The 14,943-nt window shown below is 31.8% G+C and overlaps 1 protein-coding gene across 1 annotated transcript in view; it reads right to left on the bottom strand.

The window, feature by feature from the left end:
• Nucleotides 1-14,943, bottom strand: part of ATRNL1 (attractin like 1) — a 713,182-nt gene that overhangs the window by 614,281 nt on the left and 83,958 nt on the right. The window contains exon 9 of the mRNA XM_007469606.1: nucleotides 8,194-8,377. Within this exon, the coding sequence (XP_007469668.1) occupies nucleotides 8,194-8,377 (184 nt within the window). The remainder of the gene's footprint in view (nucleotides 1-8,193; nucleotides 8,378-14,943) is intronic.

Raw genomic sequence — 14,943 nt, forward strand, 5'->3', positions numbered from 1 at the left:
ATTGACTCATCAATTGTAACAAACGCACCACACTAATACAAGATGTTAATAATAGAGGGACTTGGGGTGGGGAAGATGTGGGAGTATTGGGGAAATCTCCATACCTTTTGCTCACTTTTCTTTAAACCTAAAACTATTCTAAAAACTAAAGTCTATTAACTAAAGGACAACAAAATAAAATGGTGGTGATAAAAACTGCAGTTGCTTTTCCAGATATGATATCTTTACTGCAATAAATAAACCCTACCCTTAGTACCTGGTAAGCAGATAATTTTTTAAAATATATGAATTGTAAAGTGGGATCCAGGTTCCTCACTTTCTAAAGGAATTTACAAATATGGAAGACAGGTCTAAAATAAATCCCGTCATGTTGTATTACATAATTATGCAGTTTAGACAGACAGACATATATACAGAGACAGAGCTACATACCCACTTCTATAAATAAGTATAAACCTGTGTGTTTTTGTAAATTTTCTGGCTCCATCTTCTGATAGGGTCTATAAACACATCAAAAAAGTAATAAACATACCTAGTCCCCTAATCTTGGTTTTTAAATACCATTCTTTACTAAAAGTAATCTAGGTTCCTTGGAGGAAATGACTTACTCCAGCAGGGAAACTACAAGATGTAAACAGAATTTTTTTTTTTCATCTGTGCCAGGAAGTGTAGAAATGCACTAGAGTGACTGGGGACATGTCTAAAGAATAGAGGAGCCTTACTGAAAGAAGCTCACGATGGCCAAATCTGGGACACTTTGAACACCAAAATAAAGAATAGTAATTGATAATAGAACATTGATTAAAATAAAAATCCATCAATTGATACTGATATAAGTGAACACGCAACTTGGGATATTTACAAGGAATAATATTACAATATTACCATTTGGTAACCACCACAGTGATAACAAGAATGATCAAATGGATGCTAAAACTAGTGTGTAAAAGTTTAATGAGAAACAAAATATTTACATAGTCTCAAAGTATCTCCACACGGTGTTTATTAATTTAAAAAGGAAAAATTGTATCTTTACAGTGGAGAAACCTGGAAACACTTTAACCATTACTTTAACCAAGATATGAAAGTTAACCTCTGCATGAAAGTTCATAGCAGCCTCATTCAAAATAGTCGAAAGTGAAAACAACCCAAATGTCCATCAACTGATGAGTGGATTAACAATATGAGGTATATTCATACAATGGAATATTATTCAGCCATAAAAAAGAATTAAGTACAGAAATATACGACAGCATGGATAAACCCTGAAAAACTATGCTAAGTGAAAGAAGCCAGATGCAAAATGTCACATACTGTACATTCCATTTATATGAAATATTGAGAATAGGCAAATCTATAGAAACAGAAAGTAGGTTAGCGGTTTCCAGGAAATGGAGGGAAAGGGTATAGGAAAGTATAGGATTTCTTTTTGCGGTGATGGAAATATTCTGGAATTATTGATGGTTGCATAACACTATGGATATACTAAAAACCACTGAATTGTACACTTTAAATGGTTACAACGGAGAATTTTATGTTATATGAATTTTATTTCAGTAAAAGCGTCCCCCCCCCAAAAAAATTCATAGAACACATTTTAGTGATCTACCAAAATGCAAACCCTGAATCTAATCATAAGGAAACATTAGACTCACCACTTTTCTTTTTTAGTATTTCTACAAGTATAGTTGAAATCTTTTTTTTAACTTGAAAAAACTGGAAAAACACTAAATTTATAATTACAGTTGCAAGTTGTAAATGATAATGTTTAATATGTTCCTTATGTGTTAAAACATATTGTGCTTTTATTATTGTGTTTTAAAGGAACACAATAATAGAGAAAACGACTTCAACAATAGGACAAGAAAATTTGAGGTCTCTATTATCACAGAAAAGCCTTGACATAGAAGAAAAAAATGAAGCTGTGGGCTCCTACTACAAGCTCTACAAACATATATGTGCAAAAAACGTCATGAGACACCTCATCTAACAAGGCTAACAAATCAAGACCATAGTGGTCCTGGTACTCAAAATCATTACAGCAAATTAAAAGTCTCTTAGCAAAGGATAATACAGTACTGATTAATAAAACATCCTAATAATACAAAAGGAATCATTTTTGAGAAATGGGAATTCCTATAAATACAGGATGTTTTAGACAGTGCTTCTGTGGTACTATATTAATTCTGTACTTTAAAAAATCTTTGAAATCACATATACTTGAAATATGTTTTCATATTAATGCTAATCTGGTTACATGAAATGATTTCTTCTAGCTTCTTAAATTTGGTATAATGAGAATTAGGTTTACATTAAAGTATTCAAAGCTAGTTTATTAAACTATCAAGTTTTTGTGATTTCCTAAAAATGTAGCTGTCAGGGTTTTGGAAAATGATATAAGACAATTTTATAAATATGTTATTAGTTACTTATATTCTACTAAATACTGATGAACACGCTATTCATGATGTTTATCCTTGACAATTTCTCTGCATAATGAGTATCTGAAATATAGTATATATGTATACTATATTTGTACTGCATACATATATGCATTTGTTGAATATATAACTAAAATAACTATTTCATAGGATACATACATTACATATGGGTGTGTGAATGTATTCAAATTTAGGAGGAAGTGTCAAAAGGTTTTTCAAATGCTTCTACTGGTTTATACACACTTGGATTATCAATATTGTAAATTTTAACCATTTAAGTGGATGTGTAGTGGTACCTGAATTTAAATTACCCTGTGGCCAATAAGGTTGAGCAACTTTTAAAACGCGTTTTGGTCATTTGTATATCCTTTTGTTCAAGTCGCTTGCCCATTTTCTCTTGAGTCATCTGACATTTTCTTGTTGATCTGTAGTACTTCTCTACATATTCGGGAACAGAGACCTTTGTTGACTTTATGTGTTGCAAATATCTCCTACACTGCAGCTTGCCTTTTCACCTTCTTAGTGATAGTTTTTAGACATACATAGTTCAGTCTATCATTTTTCCTTTATTAAGAGTATTATTTAAATACTATTTTTAAAGTCTTTCTTTGCCAACAAAAGCAAAGATATTTTACCCATTATCTTCTACAATATTTATTATTTTACATTCCATACTTAGATTTACAATTGATCTGAAACTAATTTTTGTGTATGATTTGAAGCAGGGCCCCAAATTCATTTCTTTCAATTGTATACCAATTGGCCCAGAATAATTTATTGAAAAAACGACTCTGTAGTGCCAACTTTGTTATACTAAGTGCCAATAAATGTGTAGGTCTGTCTGGGGAATTCCTATTTGCTACAATGGTCTATGTCCCTACCTTTGCAGCAACACTTAATTACTGTAGCTTCGAATTCATGAAATCTAGTAGAGAAGTCTTCCAGCTTTGTTCTTCTAAAAGTTTTGGTTTAGCTATGATTGGTCTTTTGCATTTTCATATAAATTTTTAAATAAGCATGTCAATTTCTAAAAGAAAAATACTTTCTTCAATTTTGTTTTGGGATTACATTAAATCTAAAGATCAATTTGGGCAGAACAGGTAACTCTACGATATTGTTTCAATTAATTATCATTATGTATCTTCCATTTATTTAGGTCTTCAATTTCTCACACGGTTTTTGAGTTTTCTATGGAAAGACCCTGTGTATGTGTCATTACATTTATGTCTCAGGTTGTTGATGTTCTGATGATAAACTGTATTGCTTTTATTGTATTGCTTTTAAATTGTATTTAAAATTGTACTGCTTTTAAATCATCATTTTCTAATTGTTCCTAGTATACAGAATTATATTGGATTGGTTTTCTTTATATTGACCTTATATCTAGCAACCTATTACCCATATATCTTTTATACTTTGTTATTCCCTTTAACTTTAATTGTATTATTGCACTGGCTGGAAATGCCAATACAATGTTGAATAGAAACACTGATAGTAGCCACTCTTATTCATTCCTAAACTTAAAGGAAAATTTTTCAACATTACACTATAATGTTTGCAATAAAGTTTTTCTATTGGTTTGTACCTTTTACCACACAAATAGTTTGCTTCTATTCCTATTGTATTTGAGTTTTTATCATGAATACTTGTTAAATTTTATCTAAACTTTCCTTTGCAACATTTGAGATTATATGCCTTCACTTCTTTATTCTTTTAATGTGTTAATTACTCTGATTTTATGAATTTTTAATTAACCTTATATTCTTAGAGTGAACCCAAATGATGTATTATACTTTTCATAAATTGCTGGATTCACCTGATATTTTGTATCTATTTTCATGAAAAATATAACACTGCAATTTCTTACCTGTAATATCTTTTTCATAGTTTTGTATCAAAGTTTTGCTAGCCCCATAAATTGCAAAATAATTATTTCTGTTCTCTGAAATTTTGTGAAGGACTGGTATTATTTCTTAAATATGTACTTCTTAAATGTTTGGGCAAATTCACCAGTAAAGTGATCTGGGCCTGGAGAGTTTGGGGTTTTATTTTGTCTTGTTTTGTTTGTGTTTGTTTTTTAAGGGAAGAGCATTTCAAGTATAGATTCTATTTCTTTGCTATAATGTTATCCCAATTTTCTATCTTTCCATGTGTCAATTCTGGTTTCATTTTTCTAGACATTTGACATGGTTCATTTGATTTTTTTAAAATTCACTGTCATACAGTTGCTTATCATATGCTTTTATTACCTTTTAATGTCTGTAGAACTTAATGTCTGTAATGTCCTTTTTCATTCTGGATTTGGTTATTTGCGAGAGATTGGTTCCATCCCTCAGTATCTGTGAGAGACTGGTTCCAGGAGCCTCACGGATACCAAAATCCACAGATGTTCAAGTCCCTTATATAAAATGGCATAGTATTGCCGTATAACCTACACACATCCTCCTGTATACTTTAAGTCATTTCTAGGTTACTTATAATACCCAATACAATGTAAATGCTATGCAAACAGTTGTAAATACAATGTAAATGCTATGTAAACAGTTGCTGGCACATGACAAATTCAAGTTTTCTTTGCTTTTTGGAACTTTCTGGAATATTTTTTAATATTTTCAATCCATGGCTAGTTGAATCCACAGATGCAGAGGGCCAACTGTAATCTTTGTTTCTAAATCTGGGTGGGGATTTATCTATTACTCTTCACAAACAACCAACTTTGTTGATTTTTGGTGGCTATATGATCATCTCTATCATATGTTTGTTTTCTATTTCACTAATTTGTACTCTATCTCCTATCCTCTTTCTTTCCCCTATCTTTATTTACCTTATCCCTTCTTTGGGATTAATCTGCTGTTCTTTTCTTTTAACTTTTTTAACTTCTTAGACAGATTTTCAAGCTTTTTAAAATCTTTCCTAATAAATGCATTTAAAATCTTTCCTAATATGCATTTAAAGTTATAAATGCATATAAAGTTATAAAAGTTATAAATGCAGCATCATAATCATCTTGATTTTGATTCAAAAGTTTTAAATACTTTTATACTTTTTGTATATTTTCTAAGCAGCATAGGGCTAGGTTTTATTTTTATACCCAGTCCAAAAATCTTTAGCTTTTGACTGGAATATTTGTCTCCTACATTCAGTGTAACTGGAATATTTACTTCCTCACATTTAGTATAATTATGACACATTTGGAGTTAAATATACCATCTTCCTTTATATTTGTCCCAACTTTACTTTGTTCCCTTTCTATTCCTTTCTTGTTTTCTTCCAAATGCATTAAGTACTAGTCTCATTTTTCCCTCTATTCACCTGTTGGATATACAGTGTTTTACTTTTATTTTTTGTTGTTACCTAATGATTACAATATAAATCCTTAACTATTAATGTCTACTATAAATTAGTTTTTTATCAATTCCCATATGATACAAGGACCTTAGTAATGTTGAGCACCATTTACCCTTCTTCCTGATTTGTGTGCTGCTATTATCATCCATTTAAATTTTGTATATATTTAAGCCTCTATTACTATTATAGTATTATAAAATAAATAATCACTTAGATATACCCTTTCCATTTCTCTATTCCTTCTAGTATTAGGATCATTTTTCTTCGACTTCAATATTTTAAAGATCTATTTAGCATTTTCTTTATTTATTTAGTATTTGCTGTATTGCAGGTCTGCTGCTGTCAAATTCACCTTCTTTTTCTGAAAAGTCCATGTTTTCCTTTCATTTTTTAAGGGTTTTTCATTGGGTGAAGAACTTTGGACTGATGATATTTTCCTCCAGCCATTTGAAGACACCATGTCTTCTAGATTCCATTTTTTCAGTTAAAAAACCAGTTGTCAGTCTTAGTGTTGCTTCTTTAAAGAGAATATGCCTTTTTCCCCTCTGGCTGCTTTTCTCATTCTATTTGGGTTTTCATCAGTTTTACAGTGATATTTCTAAGTGTAAGTTTCTTTGTACTCACCCCCTTGGTACTCAAGGAATTTCTTCAATTTGTAGCTAGCTATCCTTTGTCACTTTTGAAAATTCTCAGTCATTTAAGACTTCAAACAGTGCTCCACATTATCTTCTCAATCCTCTTCTATCCTCTTCAATTACATGCATGTTAGAACATTTCCACAAGTCCCTTATATTTCTTTCCCTGTTTTATTTTTCATTCTTTTTCATTCTTTGTCTTTCTTTATTTCAACATAGGTATTTCCTTCTAACCCATCTTCCATTTCATTAATCCCCCCCTCAGCTGTGTCTAACCTGCTGTAAACATATCCAAAGAATTCTTAATTCATTTAATCTACTTTCCATTTCTATAATTTCCATTTGATTCTTTACTAAAAGTTTCCAGTTGTCTGTTAATATTTTCCTACCTTATATTTTAATTCCTTGATCATAAAATCCTAATTATTTTAAAGTTTCTGTCTGAAAATGCCATTATCCTATAGGTATATTTCAAATGGCTGGGTTTTCATGGCTTTTCTTTTCCTAAGCCTTATTATTTTTTGTTTTGTAACAAATTTTGTATATGAAATAATTTGAGGCTCTGTATGATATTGTCTTTCTCAAGAGAGGATTTACTTTTGCTCTGCCATGAGTTAGACTATGGACAGAGCACCAAAACCAATGAAAGACCATGATGATTCAAAGATAAGTTTATACTCACTCATAGGTTTAGAACTTCAGGAACCAGACTACATTGTGAAGTGTGTAACAAGACCCCTATTCCTTGGCACACCTAGAAATCCATTTTGTTCCTCCATATTGATTGACGAAAGCTCTGCTCAGTTTCTCAGGCAGTTTTCAGGATTTATAATTGTCTCAAGGACAAAAGTTGTGCAAAATGCCAATCATACCTCCCTTTTCATTCTATCTCTCCTTAAACTTGACCAACAAATAGGACTGTCTTTATAGTCCTATGATGCCTTAAAAAGATGTAATTCCTAATTTTTCTCAGTGGAAATAGTAGTCCAGAATAATCCATTTCCCCACTGAAAAACAATTTCTCTAAACACACATTTACTAATAGCTCAGCAAGGTAGCCTATCTACTAAAGTATAATACTGCATTTTATTAAACTAAAAAAATTAAAATTAGGAAAATTACCCAAAGGAAAAGTCTTCATTTTTTTAATTTCATCTTCCTTTTTTCAAATAAATTAGAATATATGTTTGAAAGTGACAGTGAAGAGGATAGAACAAATCACAATTTGGTGGAAGACTGTATTTCGTTTAAACACATAAAGTAATTTCATATAAGTTTAAAAGAATGTTTAGTGTTTAAAAACAAAAAGGCGGTCACTTCCCAGGCCCTACAAAAGAAAATGAGTACAACAAAAATTCTATTTTAAAACTTGTATACCTAGAAAAATCAATAAGCAATTCACTAAATAGAAACATGAGTACAAATGAACACATAAAAATATGCTTAGTCACTGTAGCAATCAGGGTATGCACATTAAAATATCAGTACGATACCATTCACATCCACTGCACTGGCAAAAGGAAAATATCCTCATAATTACCAAGTGTTGGTGAGACTACGAAGAAACAAGGACACTTATACCCTGCTGGTGGAAGCGTACATTATCACAGTGACTTGAGAAGCAATTAGGCAATAGGGTAGTAAAGTTAAGTATGTGAATATCCTCACACACAGCAATTTCACTTTTAGGTATGTACCCTAGAGAAACTCTGGCATATGTGAAATGACCAGTACAAGATGTACAATGTACTTCTGCCCAATCTACTCACCAAGTCTTAGTGTTAACTTCATACTTATAAAGGTCATCTACCAATCCATATTTGTTGCCTGGTAATGCTTTATAGCCTCCATGAACATAAATGGACTTCATTATTTCATCATACACACTGGTATGGCCATATCCACCTTGAACAATAGCTCCTTTAGTTTCCGGAACAAGCCAAGTGTTTGATGCTGTAAGAGAAAGAAGATAAATCATAAACTCAAATAGGATTTAGAAATAAAACTAATATACCACCAAACTACCAACAAGTTCATTCTAATACCACATTTTATGAGTAAAGTAAACCTAATAATCATTTAATTTAAAAAAATTATTAAATATGTGCTAGGTGGTTAAGAATCCACCTGCCAATGCAGAGGACATGGGTTCAATCCCTGGTCTGGGAAGATCCCACCTGCCACGGAGCAACTAAGCCCATGTGCCACAACTACTGAGCCTGCACTCTAGAGCCCGTGAGACACAACTATTGAGCCCACGTGCCACAACTACTGAAGCCCGTGTGCCTAGAGCTCATGCTCTGCAACAGGAGAAGCCACCACAATGAGAAGCCCACGCACCACAACAAAGACCCAACGCATCCAAAATAAATAAATAAATAAATTTATTTTTTAAATAAATAAATAAATAAATATGTGCTAGTTAGTTACTATGTTGGGTGCTAGGGATTGAAGGTAAGTAAGACTGGTCTTTTTGCAAATTTTAATTAAACTCTGAAATATTGAAAATACCTAATTTTTGTATGTGAGAGAGAAATGAAAACTTTATTCTCACATACATTTCTGTATTTGTAAACAAACCTGAAAAAAAAGGACTTAAATAGTTTATGAGAGCCTATTATGTCACAGGCTCTGAGTTTAGTCACTGATATTACAAAGACTAAAATTAAGATATGACTCTTGCCCTTAACAATTTTTAGCACTCTGCTGGTCTTTTATCTCTTGGTTATGAATCCCACTGTCCCTTCTAAGAGTGCTTTGTATTATTGATAAAAACCTAAAAATTAAATTTCCAAGACTCGCTGACAGATGTGTTACCGTCAGGATCCACCAATGAAAGTACTGAGGAGAGCTTAGAAGCCAAAAGGAAGATTCCGCTTTCTTCTCTAACAGAAGGAACAGGTAGGTGACTACAGTAGTTAATGGCAGTGGTGGTTTTATAGCAACAGCAGCAGGGGTACCACCTGCGCAGTGGCAGCAGTAGCACCTACAGTAAGTAGCTCAATTACAAATGTGGTCCTAAGCTCCAGCCTGGGTATGTAGCAGCTCCAGATTTCTGGGTGATCCCCTCATTTTGGTGTCTCTAGTATTTTTGTAATTAACTCCCTATATTAAGTTCTCATTCTGCTTGACATATCTAGAAGGGACTCTTATTTCTATGGCAAATTCACTAAAACAAGCCCCAATCATATGAAAGACATGTTTTTAAAAATAAGAAGATGAAAATACACATCTCCTTGGCCTTAAAAAATTTAGATTATAAAGAGCAACTCTACAGAAATCTATTATTAGTCTTTAAATATCCACCCAGGCCACACTTCCATCTTCCCCCTAACTTTTCACCTCAACTTTGGCATACTAGACAACTCACTGAAAATACTCAAAGCAAATAACAGAAAATAAAGATGATACTTAAAAATTCTTCACACTTACACAATTTAAGGTGGTGTAGAATGTGATGTTTCAACAGTCATAATAAAAGTAGTCATAAAAGAAGTATAAAAGTAGTATCAAAAAAGGGTTGTTAAAGCCAATTTTACTTAGAGAAAACTAAACGTATTTGAAGAAATTTCAGAGTACTCTTGTAACTAATGGGCATTACATTTTGGAGGTAATTTCCAAAGAATGAAGTTAATAATAACTTAGGAACAATTTCTTTAATATACTTCAAACACTTATTAAAGCCATATATATATATATATATATATATATATATATATATATATAAATATATATATATATAGTATATATATATAAATAAAACAATAACGGTGCTTTTTTATTCGCTATATTTTATATATAAAGCTATATATATATAGCCAAACTAAAGGTTTTCATGTTTTTATTCACTCTCTTTTTAACAAAAAAAGATAAACATACTTCTTATCAAAAAATATTGTAGCAATAAAACGTTGTATAATGCAAAAGTGAATGTTACCTTCTGCTCTAGCCCACTATCTAGAGGTATTTTTCACAAATTGTTATGTTCAGAATATTTTCAAACTAAAATTCTGAATATTTGATTACAATATACAAAACAAACGTATATGACTTGCATGTACATACATACCTGTAAATATTTGTACCAAAAAAATCATGCTATTTTACAACTATTTTTTCACTTAACATCTGGGACATCTTTTCAGGCCCCATTTTTCATTTCTTATCAGCTAAATTCCGTTGTATTGATGATACATAACTTATTTAAGCACCTCTACATTGTGACTCATTTAGGTTTCAATTTGTTCTTAAAAACAATGATGGCATAAACTAAAAGTTGCTCTGGATCCACTCTAACAGACCTCAGAAGCAATCCCCCAAAATGCTTACACTGGAAGCTTAACCCCATGTTAGTACAAAGTCCAACACTCTTTAAAGGAATACAGCAAAGTCCAGCAGCCAACAAGGTAAAAACATACAATGCTCAAAATGCATTAAAAAATTAACAGGCACAGAGGGCAAAGAAAATATGACCCATAACAAGAAGAAAAATCAATCAATAGAGACAGAAATAACAAAGACGATAGAATTAAAAGCTATTGTAAAAAAGCTATTGTAAATATACTCAAATATGTTCAATAATGTTACAGAAAACATGAACATGATAAGGGAAAAATGGAAGATAAAAAAGACTCAAACAGAACTCCTGGAAATGAAAAATACATTGTATAGAATTAACACAAGGTTAGATACTCTGGGAGAAAAGAACAATGAATTTAAAATATGGAAATAGAAACTATCCAAAATGAAGCACAGAAAAAAACAAACAAAAACCCTGAAAAAAAATGAACAGAATATCAGGGACCTGTATGACAATATCAAGTAGTCTAATCTACTATGATAGAAGTCCAAGAAGTGTGGTGGTAAGGTAGACAGAAATGATTTTTGAAAAAATATTTTCTCAAATTTAATGAAATCTATAAATCCACAAAACCAAGAAGGTCAATGGTATACAAGCAGGAGAAGAAAAAAGAAATAAAGAAACCCACGCCAAGGAATAGCATGAAGTGATTAAGATGAACAAGCAGAACAAAAATAAGAATGCCACTTGACTTCTCAACAGAAAGCAAGCAAGTCAGAAGACAGTGAAGTTACACTTTTAAACTACTGAGAAGGGGGAAAAATCCCATTAACCCAGAATTCTATATCAAAAAATTACTATCAAAGTAGAATTCTATATCCCACAAAATATTTTCCAAAAGTGAAAGTAAAACAAAACCTTTTTCAGATAAAGGAAAAAAAAACACAGAGAGAATATATTATTGCAGACTTGCCCTATAAAAAAGTGACCAAAATAAGTTCAAGCTGAATGAAAATGATACTTTAAACCAGACAGAATCTGGATTTATATAGATGAATGAGGAGTACAGGAAATATCTGATATGTGGGTAAATATTAAAGGTGTCATTTCTCATCTTCCCTCCCAGTAAATGATAATTAAGTGTCCAAAACAAAAATTATAACAATTTGTTATGGTCTTCATAACATATGAGATATGATATTAAAAGAGGGAAATGCAGGGATACTAGTCTGAGTTTATGACACTATATGTGAAGTGGTAGAACATTAATTAAAGGTAGAATCTGAAAAGATAAATAAGCATATTGTAAACTCTAGAGTAACCTCTATAAAAATAAAATTTAATAGTACTTAATAAATTAATAGTCCTACAGATTCAAGAAGCTGAGCAAACCACGAATAGAATAAATTCAAAGAAATTCACACCACAATGAAATCGCTGAAAACTAAAAGTGCAGAAAACATCTCAGAAGCAGCTACAGAAAAATAACAAATTATCTATAGGGGAACAACAGTTAATGACTATGATTTTATCCTAAGAAACCATGCAGGACAGAAGGAAGTGCTGAAAAATAACTATAACTATAAAAATAACTATAACTCAGGATTCTATATCTAGCAAAAATATTCTTTAGTGATGAATGTAAAATGAATAGATTCTCAGATGGCTGATCAATGGCCAGCAGACCTACTCTAAAGGAAATACGAAAATAAGTTCTTCAGGCGGAAAAGACAACAGAAGGAAACTGGGACTGAAAGAGGACAATTTATCATTAGAACCAACAATTCTAATTGTGTAAACACCCAATAACAGAACATCTAAATGAGTGAAACATACATGTAAAATAGATAACCAACAAGGACATACTGCATAGCACAGGGAACTATACTCAATATTTTGTAAGAACCTATTAGGGAAAAGAATCTGAAAAAAATAGATATATATATATACATAACTGAATCTCTTTGCTCTACCCCTGAAACTAACACAACACTGTAAATCAACTATACTTCAATTAAAATTAATTAATTTTAATTATATGTTAAAAAATTAAAAGTAAATGAGTGAAGCAAAGACTAATAGAACTTAAAAATGAAATAGATATATCCAAAATCATAACTGGAGGTTTCTATACTGGTTTTTCAAGAACTAAGAAAAATACTGAACAGAATATCAGTAAAGATATAGAAGATGTGAATAACTCCATCAACCATAATATAATTGGCATTTATAGAACACCCTAACCAACTAGAGCAGAATGCAGATCTTTTCAAATTCACATGTAACATTCACCAAGGTAGACCATATTCTGGGTCAGAAAATAAGACTCAAGAAAAATTTTAACTGTAAAAAACATAGTCTTTGACAATAAGAGAATTAAACAAGAAATAATGGCAAGAAAGATATTGGGAAAATCTTCATATATTTGAATCAAACAAAATACTACTAAACAACCCAGGAGCCAAAGGAAGAAAACACACACAAAAAAACAGATAACATTTTGAACTAAATGGAAACAAAAAATGCAACATTTCAAAATGTGTGGGATACAGCTAAAGCAGTACTTAAAGCAGTCATTCTCAACAGTGGTTCCCTAAAGCATCAAATGGCATTACCTGGAAGCTTTTTAAAAATGCAAATTCCCTGGCACCAATCCTGACATAATCAATAAGAAAATCAGGGATTAGGGCACAGCAACCTATTTTAACAACCTTCTAGGTGATTCCTATGCAGCAAGTGTGAGAACTACTGGCTTAGAAGGAAATTTATAACGATACTTATATTTTTAAAAAGAAGAAAAACGGCTTCCCTGGTGGCGCAGTGGTTGAGAGTCCACCTGCCGATGCAGGGGACACGGGTTCGTGCCCCAGTCTGGGAAGATCCCACATGCCGCGGAGCGGCTGGGCTCGTGAGCCATGGCCGCTGAGCCTGCGCGTCCGGAGCCTGTGCCCCGTAACGGAAGAGGCCACAACAGTGAGAGGCCCGAGTACCGAAAAAAAAAAAAAAGAAGATAAAGGTCTCAATCTCAATTCAATGATCTATTCTTCCATCTTAAGAAATGAGTAAAACAAGAGCAAATAAAACTCAAAGAAGAAAAGAAATGTAACAAAGCATTAATCAATATGATAGAAAACAGGAAACAAAAGCTGGTTATTTGAAAAGGTCAATAAAACTGATTAACCTACTAATCTCTAGTCAGACAGACAAGAAAAACAGGACACACATAACTCATATCAGATATAAGAGGAGATATCACTACAGATTTCACAAATATTAAGTATAAGGGAATATAATGAACAGCTTTATGCCAATAAGTTTAACATCTTAAATGATGTGGACATATTACTTAAAAACACAAACTACCAAATCTCATTCAAAAAGAAATTGATAATTTGAATATTGCTAACATTTATTAAAGAAAATAAATGCCATAGTCAAAATCTTTCCTACAAAGAAAGTTTCTGGGCCAGATAGTTTCACGGGTGAACTCTACCAAACATTTAAGAAAGAAATAATACCAATTCTACACAAACTCTTACAGAAAATAGAATAGAAACACTCCCCAAATTTTACCACTCCCCATTTTACCACTCCTCAAATCATTTTACCATTACAGCCTGGAAAAGCAGACAAAGACATTACAAGAAAAGTAAACTACAGTCCAATATCTCTTATGAGCATAAACATAGAAATTCTTAACAACATTTTTGCAAATCAATTCTAGCAGTATATGAAAAGGGTAATACACTATGGCCAAGTGGGATTTATCCAAGAATGCAATAGTGGCTTAACATCTGAAAGTCAATGTCATTCACCATATTAAGAAGTCAAAGAAAATAAAAGAACAAATGATCTTCTCAATAGATGCAGAAAATTATTTGACAAAATTTAACATTATTCATGAAAAATACTCAGCAAACTAGGAATAAAAGCGAATTTCCTCCACCTGATAAAAGGCATTAAAAAAACATACCGCTAATGTAATACTACAGTAATTAAAAGACTGGAGTTTTCCCTCCTAAAATATGAAAAAAAAGACAGGAATGTCTGCTCTCACTACCTCTACTCAATATTGTACCAGAGATCCTAGGAGTATAATAATAAAAGGTATATAGATTGAACAGGAAGAAGAATGTTTTTTAGCATGGGCGTAACACATGATCATCTATATAGAAAATAAGAAAGAATCTACCAAAAAGCTACAAGGAATAGTAAGTGT

The sequence above is a fragment of the Lipotes vexillifer genome, unplaced genomic scaffold, assembly GCF_000442215.2.
Source record: "Lipotes vexillifer unplaced genomic scaffold, Lipotes_vexillifer_v1.1 scaffold240, whole genome shotgun sequence".
In the NCBI taxonomy this organism is placed as follows: Eukaryota; Metazoa; Chordata; class Mammalia; order Artiodactyla; family Lipotidae; genus Lipotes; species Lipotes vexillifer.